Genomic DNA, 14398 nt, shown 5'->3' with positions numbered 1-14398 from the left:
CTGCTTCTCACTCTGCCTGTCTCTCTCTCTCTCTCTCTCTCTCTCTCATGAATAAAAAAAAATAAAAATTAAAAAATAATAATACAACCTGTCAGTTTCTTTTTTTTTTAAATTTTTTTTATTATTTATTTATGTAGTCATACAGAGAGAGAGAGAGAGAGGCAGAGACATAGGCAGAGGGAGAAGCAGGCTCCATGCACCAGGAGCCTGACGTGGGATTCGATCCCGGGTCTCCAGGATCGTGCCCTGGGCCAAAGGCAGGCGCCAAACCACTGCGCCACCCAGGGATCCCAACCTGTCAGTTTCTTAAAAAGTTAAACATACACACAAACATGACCTAATCATTCTACTCTAGAAGTAAAGTATGTCCGTAAAAAAACTCTCATATGGATGTTCAAAGCAACTTTATGTAATAGCTAAAAAATGAAAACCCAAATGTCAGTCAAGACATGAATAGAGGGGCAGCCTCGGTGGCTCAGCGGTTTAGCACCACCTTCAGCCCAGGGCCTGATCCTGGAGACCTGGGATCCAGTCCCACATCGGGCTCCCTGCATGGAGCCTGCTTCTGCTTCTGCCTCTGCCAGTGCCTCTGCCTCTCTCATGAATAAATAAATAAAATCTTAAAAAAAAAAAAAGAGAGATAAAGTATAGCCCACACATATACTGGAATACTACTCCACAGTGAAATGAACCACAGCTGATTTGTGCAACATCTGCTCTACAAGCACTCAGCAAGTACCTCCACAGGGTCAATGGCTTTAAAAAAAAAAAAAAAAAAAAGAAAAAAGCCTCTGTTTCATCTGGAAAAGGCCTCACGCCTCTAGAGCTGTCTGTGAATATGGTATTGGGAGCACAGGAAGGCCAGTGGGAGGAAAGAGGGGAGAGAGTAAACTTTCTTCAAGCTGGTGATATTTATCTGACTCTCAATCCCTGGACTGAGACTTGAGTTTTGGGGGTGGTATATACAGAGGTAAAAAAGGCAGAAGACAAGCAGTTTTCAGTTGATGGGCCATTAAGTTCCAAACCAGGAGTAGGAAGGAGGTAACAGCCTGGTACTGTCAGACCATAAAGCCTTTGAATTTAGGTTAGTACGTTCTGAGCACACTGGGGAAGCCATTGAGGGGTTTTGTTCTTAACATGAAAACAGGTGGGACACCTGGGTGGCTCAGCAGCTGGATGTCTTCCTTTGACTCAGGGCGAGATCCTGGGGTCTGGGATTGGGTCCCCCATCAGGGTCCTGCGGAGAGCCTGCTTCTCCCTCTGCCTGTGTCTGCCTCTTTCTCTGTCTCTTAAGAATAAAATCTTTAAAAAAAAAAAAAAAAAGGAAATAGCTCTAGTATTTGTTGTGAATGTAAAAGAAAATAGGTGTTCATCACAAAAAACTAGGTGTTCCTCATAAAAAACTAAGGGAATTAAAAAAAATATAAAGGACATTTAAAGCACCCTTAACTCTACCACCCTTAAGTACCTGCACCACTCTCTTTGGTGTGTTTTTCTCCCTACATTCTGCACATATTCAGACAAAGCAGGCGGGCAGAGTGTACTCCTTCCCCGGTTCTTCCCTCAAACACCCAAGTCCTTCCAGGTAAATGCTTCCTCGGGGCACACATCCTGTCCTCCGCTCACCACAACCATGTCCAGCGACCCTGGAAGATCCTGAGGGCCTAGGGATGCCTCTTTTCTCGGGGTTGTGAGTTCCAGCCCCGCCTTGAGTACAGAGATGACTGAAAGTAAGATCTTAAAGAAAAAAAGGAAAAAATTCTGAGAGCCTCGTTCTCAGCTTTGTTCTTTTTTTTTCTCTTTAGATTTTTAAAATTCGACAGAGAGATAGAACAAGTAGGGGGCGAGGAAGAGGGAGAGGGAGAAGCCGATTCCCTGCTGAGCTGGGATTGCCGATGCGGGGCTTGACCCAGGATCCTGGGATCATGGCCTGAGTCGCAGACGTTTAACCAGCTGAGCCATCCAGGCTCCCCTCACGGCCTGACTGGTGGGCGTTCCGTTCCCTTCCCTCCGCTCCCCGGAGTTTCTCTGCCAACAACGTGCCGCCGGGCGCCCCCGGCCTCTGCCCCAGGCCCAGTCTCGGACCCAGCACCCTCCAGCACGCTCGCTTCCGCGCCAGCGGCGTCTTCCCGCCGTCACCCACCCTCTCGGATCCTCACTTGTCTCCCAGGCCCCTTCGCTGCGCCCCCTCTGCGCCGGGATCAAAGGCCCTGCGACCCCACCGCTCAGCCCCCAGAGCCTCCAAACCAACCCTCGCGCTCAATCTGCACTCCCACTCGAGGATCCTTCACGATTCCTCTTCAAAAGCTTCCAGAACTGCGACTAAACGTTCAACTTGGCAGGGCCGAGGACAGCGACGCGCTGACGACAGACCAGGAAGCGGCCGATCCAACAGAGGCGCGGGGTCTGGGCCCGGCTCGGCCGCAGCCACGAGACCCCCAGGCCCACCGAGGCAGAGAAGGAGCGCACGGCAACTGCGGACCAACATCCTGCGGGCGCAGCGTCCATCGCGTCACTCCCGGCGACGTCGGCGGGACGTATGAGGTGTCAAGGGCGACGGCGCGACGTCCCTGCGTCACTGCCGGCGACGGCGTCGCGGTTTCGTGACGTAGATGCCTGCGCGAGGCTCCGGGCCGACGCAGGCCCCTCTGAGGAGCTCCCGCTGCGGCCGCCCACGCCAGGAGCCGCGGTGCGCTCGCCCGGGACCCGGGCCTGGGGGCGGGGCCTCCCCCCTCCTGCGGCCGCGAGTTATGGGCCGGCGCGAGTAGGCCGCCCGGACGCCGTGCAAATGCCCACCCCGCGCGTCCCGACGCGCTACGTCGCCGACGCCACCGCCGCCGCCTTGGCGTCATGACTTCCGGGCGCCGTGGCCGCCATATTGCTCGCGCGGAAGCGCCGCGGCTGGGTGGCGGTCTCGGAGCGGTGGCGTCGCGGTCGGTGCGGCCGCTGCTATGCCGTCGTCGCCGCTGCGGGTGGCGGTGGTGTGCTCGAGCAACCAGAACCGGAGTATGGAGGCGCACAACATCCTCAGGTAGTTGGGGCCTCCGCCCTGGCCTCGCGCGCCCTGTCGGACGCCGGCTGACCGGCCGTCCTTCCGGCCCCGCGGCCCGCCCGGACCGGTGCTGGGCGGCAACGGCGGTGGTCCGGGCCCCGCTCCCTGCACGCCCGACGCCAGTGATAGGGCTCGGGGGCTCCGGGGACGAGCGCAGCGAGGAGTGCACAGGCTCGGCCGTCCGCGGGCCCCGCGCCTGCCTGTGCGTCGCGGGAAGTTTCAGGTTTTGAGCCCAGAGGTTCCCGGGCGCGCAGACCTCCAAGCTCTCGGTAAACCCAGGGTTGGTGGTTTTGCATCTACTCCGCTCGCGTATCTGTGCACCTGAGAATAGCGCAGCTTCGGTGGGATTCCGTCCCCGGGCCGGTAAGTGAGAGATCAGGATAGGGTCTACGGCAGGCGCCGTCGTCCGGTCCCAGCTCTGCCGGAGGACGTGCACAGCTAACCTCGGGATAAAGCAAAAGCCCGAACACGGAAACGGCCTGTTTTGTTTTATTTACTTCGTAAATTTGTGTATTTGCTCCTATCTACGTTTTCGAGTTTCGGGCCAAAAAAAAAAAAAAAAAAGCTCTTCCTCCCAAAGCCTGCAGCTGGTAATTTCTGGACTCCACGCGAACTCAGCTTTGCGCTTCTGGTTTGTTCGTCAATACTGACTTCTCTTTTGTGACCCTGGCATTGTACGTGTTTAATAAAAGTTTATTCCTGCTTGGTAAGTTTTCTCGTTCAAAATCACTTTGCAGAATGTGGAATTAACTATTTGTGTTTGTGTTAAAGTTTGGTGTACACGTCAACTTTGATAGGGAAGTAAAATTGAAACCGCCTTTTTTCCTAAAATTTCCACATAACATAAAGGACAGCAGTGCCGCCGCAGCAGCCTCCTGCTTACCACATTCCAATTTTCTCTCTCCTCAGTAACTTGGAAAACTAAATATTTCTTGTACCTCCTCTCATCTTTTAATGAAGGTGGAAGTGTCAGGGTTCCAGGATCTATTAAGAGTTTAATTTTTCCTAACCTCCCACACCGGCGATTTGCTTAATGTCGTTTTTTGGTTAGAGTAGGATACTTTGAACCTAACAATTCAACGTAAAGGTTGTTTTTAAACAGAAACTTTAAAAAAATAAATAAACAGAAACTTTTAAAATTGCAAACTTGCTTTAAATCTAGAAATGTGCTAATGTTTACAGTCATTAAAAGTTGAGTAAATTTAAGCGGGAGAATGTAAAGTTAACAACACTCCTGGAAAATAACTCAAGAAAAGTGGAAGTTTAATGTTCTCAGAAAGAGTGATCTGGAGAGCAAGCACCTCATTCTGCTGGCTCTGGCTGTGATCTTTAGTTTAAGGTCTGGCGCTATATCTGCATAACAAAGTTGAGGTGAAATCTCACAAAAGGGAAATATTTTTTTTTAGTTCTCTGTAGCAATTTTGTTAATAGAACCAGTTCCAGAACTTGGCCGTCGGATATGTCTTTTAGACAATCACTACAAGATGACAGGTCCTTGTGTAGTTCAAAGCAGTGGCAGGTGGCCCAGCATGGATTATACTATGGAAAAGGGGCGCAGGAAAACCTCTACAGATAATCGCCAGGTAGAAATGCTTAAGTGTGCTTTTACCCATTTCACTGTGTTTCAAATTTACTTAAAAAAGAGATTCAGGGGGGATCCCTGGGTGGCGCAGCGGTTTAGCGCCTGCCTTTGGCCCAGGGCGCGATCCTGGAGACCCAGGATCGAATCCCACGTCGGGCTCCGGGGGCATGGAGCCTGCTTCTCCTCTGCCTGTGTCTCTGCCTCTCTCTCTCTCTCTCTCTCTCTGTGACTATCATAAATTAAAAAAAAAAAAAAAAAAAAGAGAGATTCAGGGGACGCCTGGGTGGCTCAGCAGTTGAGCGTCTGCCTTCAGCTCAGGGAGTGATCCTGGGGTCCTGGGATCGAGTCCCACATCGGGCTCCCTGCCTGGAGCCTGCTTCTCCCTTTGCTTATGTCTCTGCCTCTCTCTCTCTCATAAATAAATAAATCTTAAAAAAAAAAAATGAGACTCAGAATGGAGGCAAAAGGTAAGTTTAGAGTAACCTGTGTTATTGACATCATGAATGTGACTATTTGGGGGGAGATTTTCCTTTGTCATAAACTAGTGTTTATAAAAAGATCTCTCCATAAACAAAATACACTGAAGATAGAGGTGATGACAGTCACAGGATCCGTGTAGCACCTTCTGGGTATCTCCTGTGTGTACAGGTTAAAGTGTTGTTTTGTAATTTCTTTTCAAGTGATGTTATATTTTGGTTCTTATTTGGATGTATTGAGTTTGAATACATTTGTTTATATTGAGTAGCAGCAGTAGTTACAGAATCAGCACACAGTCATCCAGAGGAGTTCCGTGCAGCAATTAATTTTGTAGCCAGCCCCCCATTAGTAGACGTTTTGGCTGTTTTTTTACCTTTCACTCTTAAAATGTCAATATCCTGGTGCCATATATATATAAACTTTACATAGTTATCTGATTGTTTCCTTGGATGAATTCCTGGGGGTAGACTGCTGAGTCAAAAGGTGGGCATATTTCACATTTTCATACATTTTGCCGGACTGTCTTCCAGAAAGGTACCTAAGTATAGAATTGATATTTTCTAAATCTGGGTATTATTTTCTTTCTTTTTCTTTTTTTTCACGCTACTAGGGCAAAAGAGGATCTCCTCCTCTTTAAGTTTTAAAATAGTATTGAGATGCAACAACTTCTGTCATTTTCACTTTTGACAATTATTTATTTTATCTCTGTTTGGATTATTTACAGCATTTAGAAGCATCTTTAAGAACTTGATGTGGTTTTGTCACCACATGAGACCTTATGAACATTAGGGCCTTCAAGAGGACTTTTGTGAAACAGGAAAGCTTCTGAAATGAAATATTAAAAGGAATGAAGTTAATTAAATCCACACAGGAGGTAGTTTGATTACTGAAACCCTATTTGATATTTTATTTTTGAGCTATTGAAAATCAGCTTTGACAATTTTTCTGACAAGTCAAGTACAGATTGTAACAAATGTTGGCATTTTTAGTCATAATGTTTCCTGTTTCATTTTGATCTTTTGAGACTAAACTGTTTCAAATACCAGCCCTGGAAGTTCTTTATTCTTTAGGTTTTTTTTTTTTTTTTTTTTTTTAAATTCTTTAGGTTTTTTAGGAGAGTTTCCATAAAGGCTTCTGTTTTTGGTGTGCGGTGGATTGAGATTTCCCTTTGGAGCCAATTTTATTTTCTTGTTCAGAGTGATCTCCTGGATGTTAAGGAGCATGTTGATTTTTGGAAGTTCTTTCATGGACTTATGCATGTTGCTGAACTGAGTTCACAAGTCTGTTTTCAGCCCTAAGGCACTGATTTGAGGAACATGAGCAGGGAGGCTGCAAATGAGGAAACTAGGTTGAGGGTCAGTCTCTTGAGCTGCTCTCTGCTAGGTGCTTTCTAAATGCCATTTGATTTCATCCTTGCAACTTTAGGATGTCCACACTTAACACAGGTGAGGAGGTGGTATTCAGAACAAGAAGCCCTGGCTCCTGAATGACAGCAAGGATTTGGATATGTGGGTATCTGATTAGAATGAGTAACAGAATCAAGACTCCAGATGGGAAAAGCATGGGCTGTAAAAGTGTCAAGGGTGAGGGCAGGGCAACAGAATCAGCTAAGGTCCTGTGGTTCTCCACTTTGGATAGGGCTCCCAAATCATGACCAGAGCATGTATGTAGGCCCCCAGCCACACTGGGATAGGGGCAAAATTGTCCTCTCCCAGGTGGGACCAAGTCTCGGGCTGCCTGTAGTTGTGCCATAAGAGCGTACGCAGTCATGGCACTAGACCCTTCCTGGTCTTGGACCCATTCCAGAAGTCTCTTTTCCTTTACCAGGGAGGGATAGTCCACTCTGCCCTGTAGCCTCTCTGGCTGCATCTTTACTTTGGTTCTGGGTACCCTTGAAGAAAGTAAACTAGAAGCCATTTGGAAAGGTGAGAGGATTAGAAATCATGTTTTTAAGAATGACAGAGACTGCAGAAGCGCCTACAGAGGAACACATTTACCTTCCTGGGTTTTAATGGACTGCGTTGTTTTTTTGTCTTCAGGAGGCAGAACTAAAGTGAGGAGGATGGTTGGAGAAAGGTCAATTTTTGTGCGAACATGGATTCAAAACTGAGTAGACCAAGCATGGTAAAAGCTCCGACGGCTAAAACATTTCTTTCCTGCATAAAGGATCATCTTCTCTTAATCTTTTATACATGAGAACAGGTGGAGTCCAGAGCAGAAAAGACAGTGCAGCAGGTTCACCCTGTTAGTAACATGTTGCTGTTTAGGGTCACTTTGTGTTGGGGCAGGAGAACAGCATATTGGTGGTGATTTGTTGCTGACCCATCCGAAGTACCAGATCTTGAGGTCCCACTCTGCTGGCACTGTGCACAGGGAAGACACTGGAGAGATAGAGCAACCAGCAGAGCAAGGTGGCCCTCCAGAAGCCAAGGTTAAGGAAAAGTAGCTGTGGAGGGAGGAATGTCTAAGCAGGGGTGCTGATGGGGGCCTGGACATAAGGGTGCACTTGTCACAAGCTTGACAGTCATCCCACCCTTAGTTCAGTTTTATTATTTTTTTAAAAGATTTTATTTATTCATGAGAGAGAGAGAGAGGCAGAGACACAGGCAGAGGGAGAAGCAGGCTCCATGCTGGGAACCCGATGTGGGACTCGATCCTGGGTCTCCAGGATCACGCCCTGGGCTGAAGGCGATGATAAACCGCTGAGCCACCCGGGCTGTCCAGTTGTTCAGTTTTATTGTTGACCTTGTGGGAGGATAAGAAAGGGAGATGTAAACCCTAGAACATATTTACTGAAATGTGTTTACAGCCCACATTTAGCAGGTGATGACATTAATTTTACTGGAGCACTAACATTTCAGAAGAGTTCATTTTGCAGGCTTTTGTGACTTCCAGGACAGTGACATTGCAGGCAGGCCTTCAAAGTTTGGTGGCTTCTGAGCATTTGATTTGTGTTCTGTAAATATGAGATCATCACATAGGTAGGCTGATTAGCAGTGAGTGATGTGCCTATAGGGAAGGTGACCTGGGATTGGGAGTGCATCGTGCCCTACTTAGAGACAGGGTGTGCTTTCACAGAGTTGGCAGTGGGTCTAGGATTTCAGTCTTGGCCAAAGAAGTGTATGAAATTCAATTAATAATCATATGATGGAAAATAGAAAACATAATACAATCCATGCTGTTAATTTGGATATTGTGATTCGTTTTGGTGTTCATTTGAACATCGTCATTTTACCTTTAGCTGTTGGGATAATGGTGGAAACAATTTCTCTTCCCCCAAATTTGACATTTTCTGTTATAAGTTTTTTATTTTATTTTATTTTTTAAGATTTTTAAAAAAAATTTTTTTTTTTAATTTTTATTTATTTATGATAGGCACACAGTGAGAGAGAGAGAGAGAGGCAGAGACACAGGCAGAGGGAGAAGCAGGCTCCATGCACCGGGAGCCTGATGTGGGATTCGATCCCGGGTCTCCAGGATCGCGCCCTGGGCCAAAGGCAGGCGCTAAACCACTGCGCCACCCAGGGATCCCCTATTTTTTAAGATTTTATCCATGAGAGACAGAGGTGTAGGCTGAGGGAGAAGTAGGCTCCCCTTGGGGAGCCCAATGCGGGACTCAATCCCAGGACCTTGGGATCACGACCCGAGCCAAAGGCAGACACTCAACCATTGAGCCACTCAGGTGCTCCTGTGAGAAGTTCTTTATGATAGATTTTTTTGGTACTTGTGAAGACATTTGATAAACACTTGTCTGGAATAGTTGGCCTTTGAGACAAAGCCTCTTGGTTGTCAGGAATGTTTTTTTAGCCTTTAGTTCTTTTATGTAAGATCATTGTCACACTGCTGTTGTGCTGCTCTGGCAGTTGCATCAGCTCAGAAGAAACCACGCTTCTGTTGCTAATTAGCCTTTTTGCCACTTGGGAACATTCTGTTGGGGGAAGAACAAGCCACATTGTTTTATTTTTAAATACACTTGACTGCCATTTCAGAAAGTTGAGAAGGATGGTGAGGACAGGCCACTACACCATTTCTTACGGGGGGCAGCTTCCTCTGTTCAGAGTTCTACCTGTCCCTTTGGAGATCCAGCGCTCACCCCCTCGAAGGCCTTGTAAAGAATCAGCCAGGTGGAATATTGGGCTCAATTCTCTTTGGGATGATCTGCTTTTACAGATATGGACAGACTAGGGGATCCCTGGGTGCGCAGTGGTTTGGCGCCTACCTTTGGCCCAGGGCGCGATCCTGGAGACCCGCGATCGAGTCCCATGTCGGGCTCCCAGTGCATGGAGCCTGCTTCTCCCTCTGCCTGTGTCTCTGCCTCTCTCTCTCTCTTTCTGTGTGACTATCATAAATTTAAAAAAAAAAAATTACAGATATGGACAGACTAAAGTGGAGAATGTTCCATTTGGACACCTAATGCAAGCGTCAGACCCTACGTAAAATGTGTAGAAGAGATAGTTGGGTCTGCCAGGTGGCACTGTCCAGGCAATTCAGACTCGGGCTGCCCCAGCAGGATGGGGATGTGAGTCTCTGGTTCAGGAGGCTTCCGAGAACCCTGTGGGTAGCTTTCAGGTACCCTGTCTTCCCTACCCCAGCCTGAAACACCTTGGGGCCCTGTCCAGGGTCTGTATCATGGGGTGTGTGCTGTGAAACTCCTTGAGGTGCTCTGTCTCCTAATTCCCACTCTCCCTGGTCCCCTCTGCTCCTGCCCATGGCTTTCTCCATCACTGTCCTGTGTACTGGATGTTTTACCTACTTTGTCACTGCCACCCTCCCCCCCTTTCAGTTATCGAAGGACAGAAGGTTGGGTCTGGGTTGTTTTGTTTTGTTTTGTTTTGTTTTTTTAAGATTTTATTCATGAGAGAGACAGAGAGGCATAGACACAGGCAGAGGGAGAAGCAGGGTTCTTTTGGAAAGCCCTATGGGGGAGATCCTAGGACCCCTGGGATCACGACCTGAACCAGAGGCAGGCAGGCATTCAACAACTGAGCCACCCAGGTGTTCCGAGTTGGGTGTGTTATGATCATTATTGTATCTGCAATATGTTGAATCAAAATGAAGGATAAACCTGCCACCCCTGGGATCCCTGGGTGGCTCAGCGGTTTAACGCCTGTCTTTGGCCCAGGGCGTGATCCTAGAGACCCGAGATCGACTCCTGCGACAGGCTCCCTGCATGGAGCCTGCTTCTCCCTCTGCCTGTGTCTCTGCCTCCCCCCCACACCCCATGTGTCTATCATGAATAAATAAATAAAATCTTAAAAAACAACAACAACAACAAAAAAACCCTGCCAGCCCTGAAAGTGGTGGTGGGTTTTTTTTATATATATATTTTTTAATTTTTTATTTACTTATGATAGTCACAGAGAGAGAGAGAGAGGCAGAGACACAGGCAGAGGGAGAAGCAGGCTCCATGCACCGGGAGCCCGATGTGGGATTTGATCCCGGGTCTCCAGGATCGCGCCCTGGGCCAAAGGCAGGTGCCAAACCGCTGCGCCACCCAGGGATCCCAGTGGTGGTGGTTTTTAATGTTTGAAGCTGTAGTCATGTCCTTGGGCGGGCTTATTTCCATGGACTCATGTGGTTTCTTAGCACAGGTCCTTTCATTCCCCTGCCAGCTGAAGAGGCAGTGCTTTACATTCAGGTATTGGGTGTGTGAATGGCCCAGTGCTCTCGGAGTAAAGCTGCCCCTGAATACAGGTGAAGTGGTCGGTGGAGTTGACTTACCAGCATCCAGGATACTTGTGCTTCTGGGCACCTTTGTTTTTCCAGGAGTCACACAGTAAACTGAAAGGAGACCTGAGTTAGCAGGGTTAAAGGAAGGTCATGCTGCCGACCCTGGGTTAGTTTCAGGAGTAATTCCCTTTATCCCTCAATAATGTGCAGTTTTGTTTTGTTTTTAATGTGCAGCTTTTATATTTCAACAGCCTTTAAGCTGCTGTAACAGTGGCAGGGTCCCAGGCAGTGGGAGAGTCTTTAGGACACCTCAGGGAAGTGGCTTGGAGTGTAAAAAGCAAGCTACTTGTTTCAGACTGTTCTTCCAGAGTGGTGCAGACTTCGGCTCATCCCAGTGTGTTCTCTGTGGCTCTCATGGCCATGACCTGCTCCTCTGGGACAGTTTTAGGAGAATGGGACCTGCACAGAAGGAAGTGCCCTGCTGACCTTTCTTGCATGGAGGTGAGCAGGTAGTAGGTGGCTGGGCAACAGCTTGTTAACCTCCTCCGCTGTTGAGATGACCTTCGTCACAGGCTTGTTGGTGCTTTGGCAGAAAATATTTATTGTATGTAATCTGGTGAGGAAATTCAGATTTGGGGTGAAGATGGTCTGCCTGGACATTCTTGGGGCACTCAAGTTGAGGTGTGCTGCATATCCGTGCCCTGTGGCTGGGCCCTGTCACCCTCTGGTCACAGCACAGGGTACGTTATGGTCTGTGGCTGTGATCAAGTGTCAGAAATGTTGGTTGTATTTAGGGTTATTTTAACAGTTCAGGTATACGTGGGTCTTGGTTTGCTAATCCGAAATCTCTGTTGTTATGCTGTGTTCTTTGTCACAAGTGACTTTCTGGGGGCCTGCTTGCACAGCTCAGGCTTCTAGAGATGCAGGTACATGACTCAGTTCTTACCAACCTCAGAGGACTCAGGTGAAGTGTTTAAAGAAAACGACAAGAATGCTTTTTAAGATTACTGTTTCCATGTATGCTTACTTGATGCTTTGTGTGGGTGCCAGGTGAGCAGGCGTGGAGGTGTCTTTTCCTTGGGGACACAGTGCTGCCCAGTCCCTTGAGCCACTAGAGTTGGACGTGTTTCCACTCTGCTTTTGCTGTGAATAATTGCAGGAGATTCTGGTGTATGTGGTGCTCCTCGCCTTGTTCACGTGGTCTACGATAACCTGCTGGATGGAGGGACACAACTGATTCTTGTCTTCTTTGGTTATGGTCAGGGCTGCAGTGAGCATCATCTGGGGCCATTTGCAGATGCATACGTGTGTCCTGTAGGATGGTCTTCCAGAGTGAAGTGTCTGTGTTGGAGGGCACAGTGATTTTCACTTGGTGGATGTTGGCACCTTCTCCAGAAGTTCACGAGTCACATCCAGCTGCACCATTTGACTGAGGTTTTCCTTCCTTGTAAAATTGTTATTCATTTGCCATTTGCCAGATGTTGATTGTGTGCGGGCTGTGTGCTGCTATAGGTGCTAGGGACACAGCAGCGATCAGAGGGACCACATCCCTACTGCATGGCGCTGACATGGCAGTGGGAGAGTGCTAACCCATAAGCAGCCTTGGACCTTAATATTATGTGTTTCTCTTACGATGAAGGAGATTAAGCTGTTTCCTTCCCTGTGACTTTTATGTTCATAGCTTTGCCTCTCTGTGGGGTTTATTCATTTCATTTTATATGTCAGACTCTGCACTCTTGACATTTTGGGTTGGAGGACTCTCCTGTTCATCATAGGAGGTTTAGCAGCCTCCCTGGTTTCTAGATGCCAGGAGCACCTTTCATTGTGAAAACCAAATCTATCTCCAGGCATAGTCACATAAGAGTTACAGTAAAACCTAGGAAAGCGTGAGACCATTACCACCAGGGATTTCAGAGCCAGGTGAGCCTGTGGGGAGGAAGGGGGCGCCAATGGAAACACATGGCCCCTTAAGTCTGTGAGGTTTGTTTTCAGATAACATTTCTTATGTCACTTAAAATGATAATGATTTATGTTGTCAGTCACAGGGGCTGCGCTTCATGCACATTCCCCTGGTTTTGTAATAGACATATCTTTTGCTCCTTCGCTTTTCTTGGACTCCAGGTTACAAGAGTCTCCATAGCTCAGAAGCTGTCTGTTCTTAACCCTCAGGGCCGATGTGATAATGTAACAGGCTGCGGAGGTGCCCCTGTAGGCCCAATGCCCCTGGGCTCTCAGTTTGGTTTCCTGGCAAGCCCACATCACAGGACATCAGGAACTGAACGCAGGGTGTTCCTGTGGTGTCGTGTGCTGTCAAGTCTATGGGAGTTTCTTAGGAGACACAATATAGGGGTCCTGTGAACCTGAACCCTCTACAGAGGTCAGGGCAGTGGTCAGGTATGTTTCAGAAGAAATCTTCCCTAACCCTGCATGTCTGTCAGGCCTCTAAGGGTCAGAGAGGTTCTAGAGAGGTGCATTGAACAAGCTGTGCTCCTCACACACCACCTTGTAACTGGGTTCACAAACCTTTTGTCTTTCTTCTGCAGTGGTTTCATCCAATTTTTGTATGATATGCTATAGGATTTTTATTTAAGATTGGCTTATTTATGGGACTCCTGGGTGGCTCAGTGGTTGAGCGTCTGCCTTTGGCTCAGGGTGTGATCCTGGGGTCTGGGGATTGAGTCCTGCGTTGGGCTCCCTGCGGGGAGTCTGCTTCTCCCTCTGCCTATGTCTCTGTCTCTCTGTCTGTCGTGAATAAATAAAATCTTTTTAAAAATTGATTATTTATTCATGTGTGTATGCACACGAGTGTTGGGAGGTGCAGAAAGGAGAGAGAGAATCTCAAGCAGACTCTGCACTGAGCACAGAGCCCGATGCATGACCCTGAGATCAGGAGCTGAGCTAAAACCAAGAGTCAGACATTTAACTCACTGCGCCACCCAGGCACCCCAGTATGCTACAGAATTTTTTAAAATTTGTGAATAAAATGCTTAAAGTTAAGAATTTAAGAACCTGTTTGTAGTATCAACAGTTACTCATTTTGTCTATATTCTGCTTCATATTCCTTGGTTTTTAGAATTTTGTGTCTCAATCCAACTGTGATTTTTTTTTTTCTTTCCTTCTGTGTCTTTCAGCAAACGTGGATTCAGTGTCCGGTCCTTTGGAACAGGAACTCATGTGAAGCTCCCAGGACCAGCACCTGACAAGCCAAATGTTTATGATTTCAAAACTACATACGATCAGATGTACAATGATCTCCTTAGGAAGGATAAAGAACTGTATCCCAGTGGGTTGCCCTTTTACAAACCCCTGTACTTGTCTCTGGCAGGTGTAATCTGTGGCATGTGTTGATCAGGGGTGCCTGTGACGCAGCTACATAGTGGCTGCCTCTGCGTGTGCTGAGTCATGGCACACTTGATGCAAAAATGATGTTAAGGTGTTCAGATGTCAACGTAGAGCCCATGTTGACAAAGCCAAGGGCAGGTTCTGATGTAACAAGAAACAGGGCAGTGTAGGTGAGGAAGGCAGAGTGGAGTTGTTTTTCCCAATGTGGGGCTGCCCACCACTCTCTGCAGGTAGGTGTGTGTGCACACACATGTGAGCACCATGTGCGCTGATTC

General features: G+C 47.7%; 1 protein-coding gene across 1 annotated transcript in view; it reads left to right on the top strand.

Moving 5' to 3' along the window:
* Positions 1–2580: 2580 nt before the first annotated feature.
* SSU72 (SSU72 homolog, RNA polymerase II CTD phosphatase) overlaps positions 2581–14398 on the top strand; it is a 29569-nt gene continuing 17751 nt past the window's right edge. Inside the window, exons 1-2 of the mRNA XM_026007119.2 lie at positions 2581–3031; positions 13913–14056. Of these exons, the coding sequence (XP_025862904.1) occupies positions 2952–3031; positions 13913–14056 (224 nt within the window). The 5' untranslated portion in view covers positions 2581–2951. The remainder of the gene's footprint in view (positions 3032–13912; positions 14057–14398) is intronic.

Source organism: Vulpes vulpes, chromosome 12 (genome assembly GCF_048418805.1).
Source record: "Vulpes vulpes isolate BD-2025 chromosome 12, VulVul3, whole genome shotgun sequence".
In the NCBI taxonomy this organism is placed as follows: domain Eukaryota; kingdom Metazoa; phylum Chordata; class Mammalia; order Carnivora; family Canidae; genus Vulpes; species Vulpes vulpes.
This window is presented reverse-complemented; position numbering and strand designations above follow the sequence as displayed.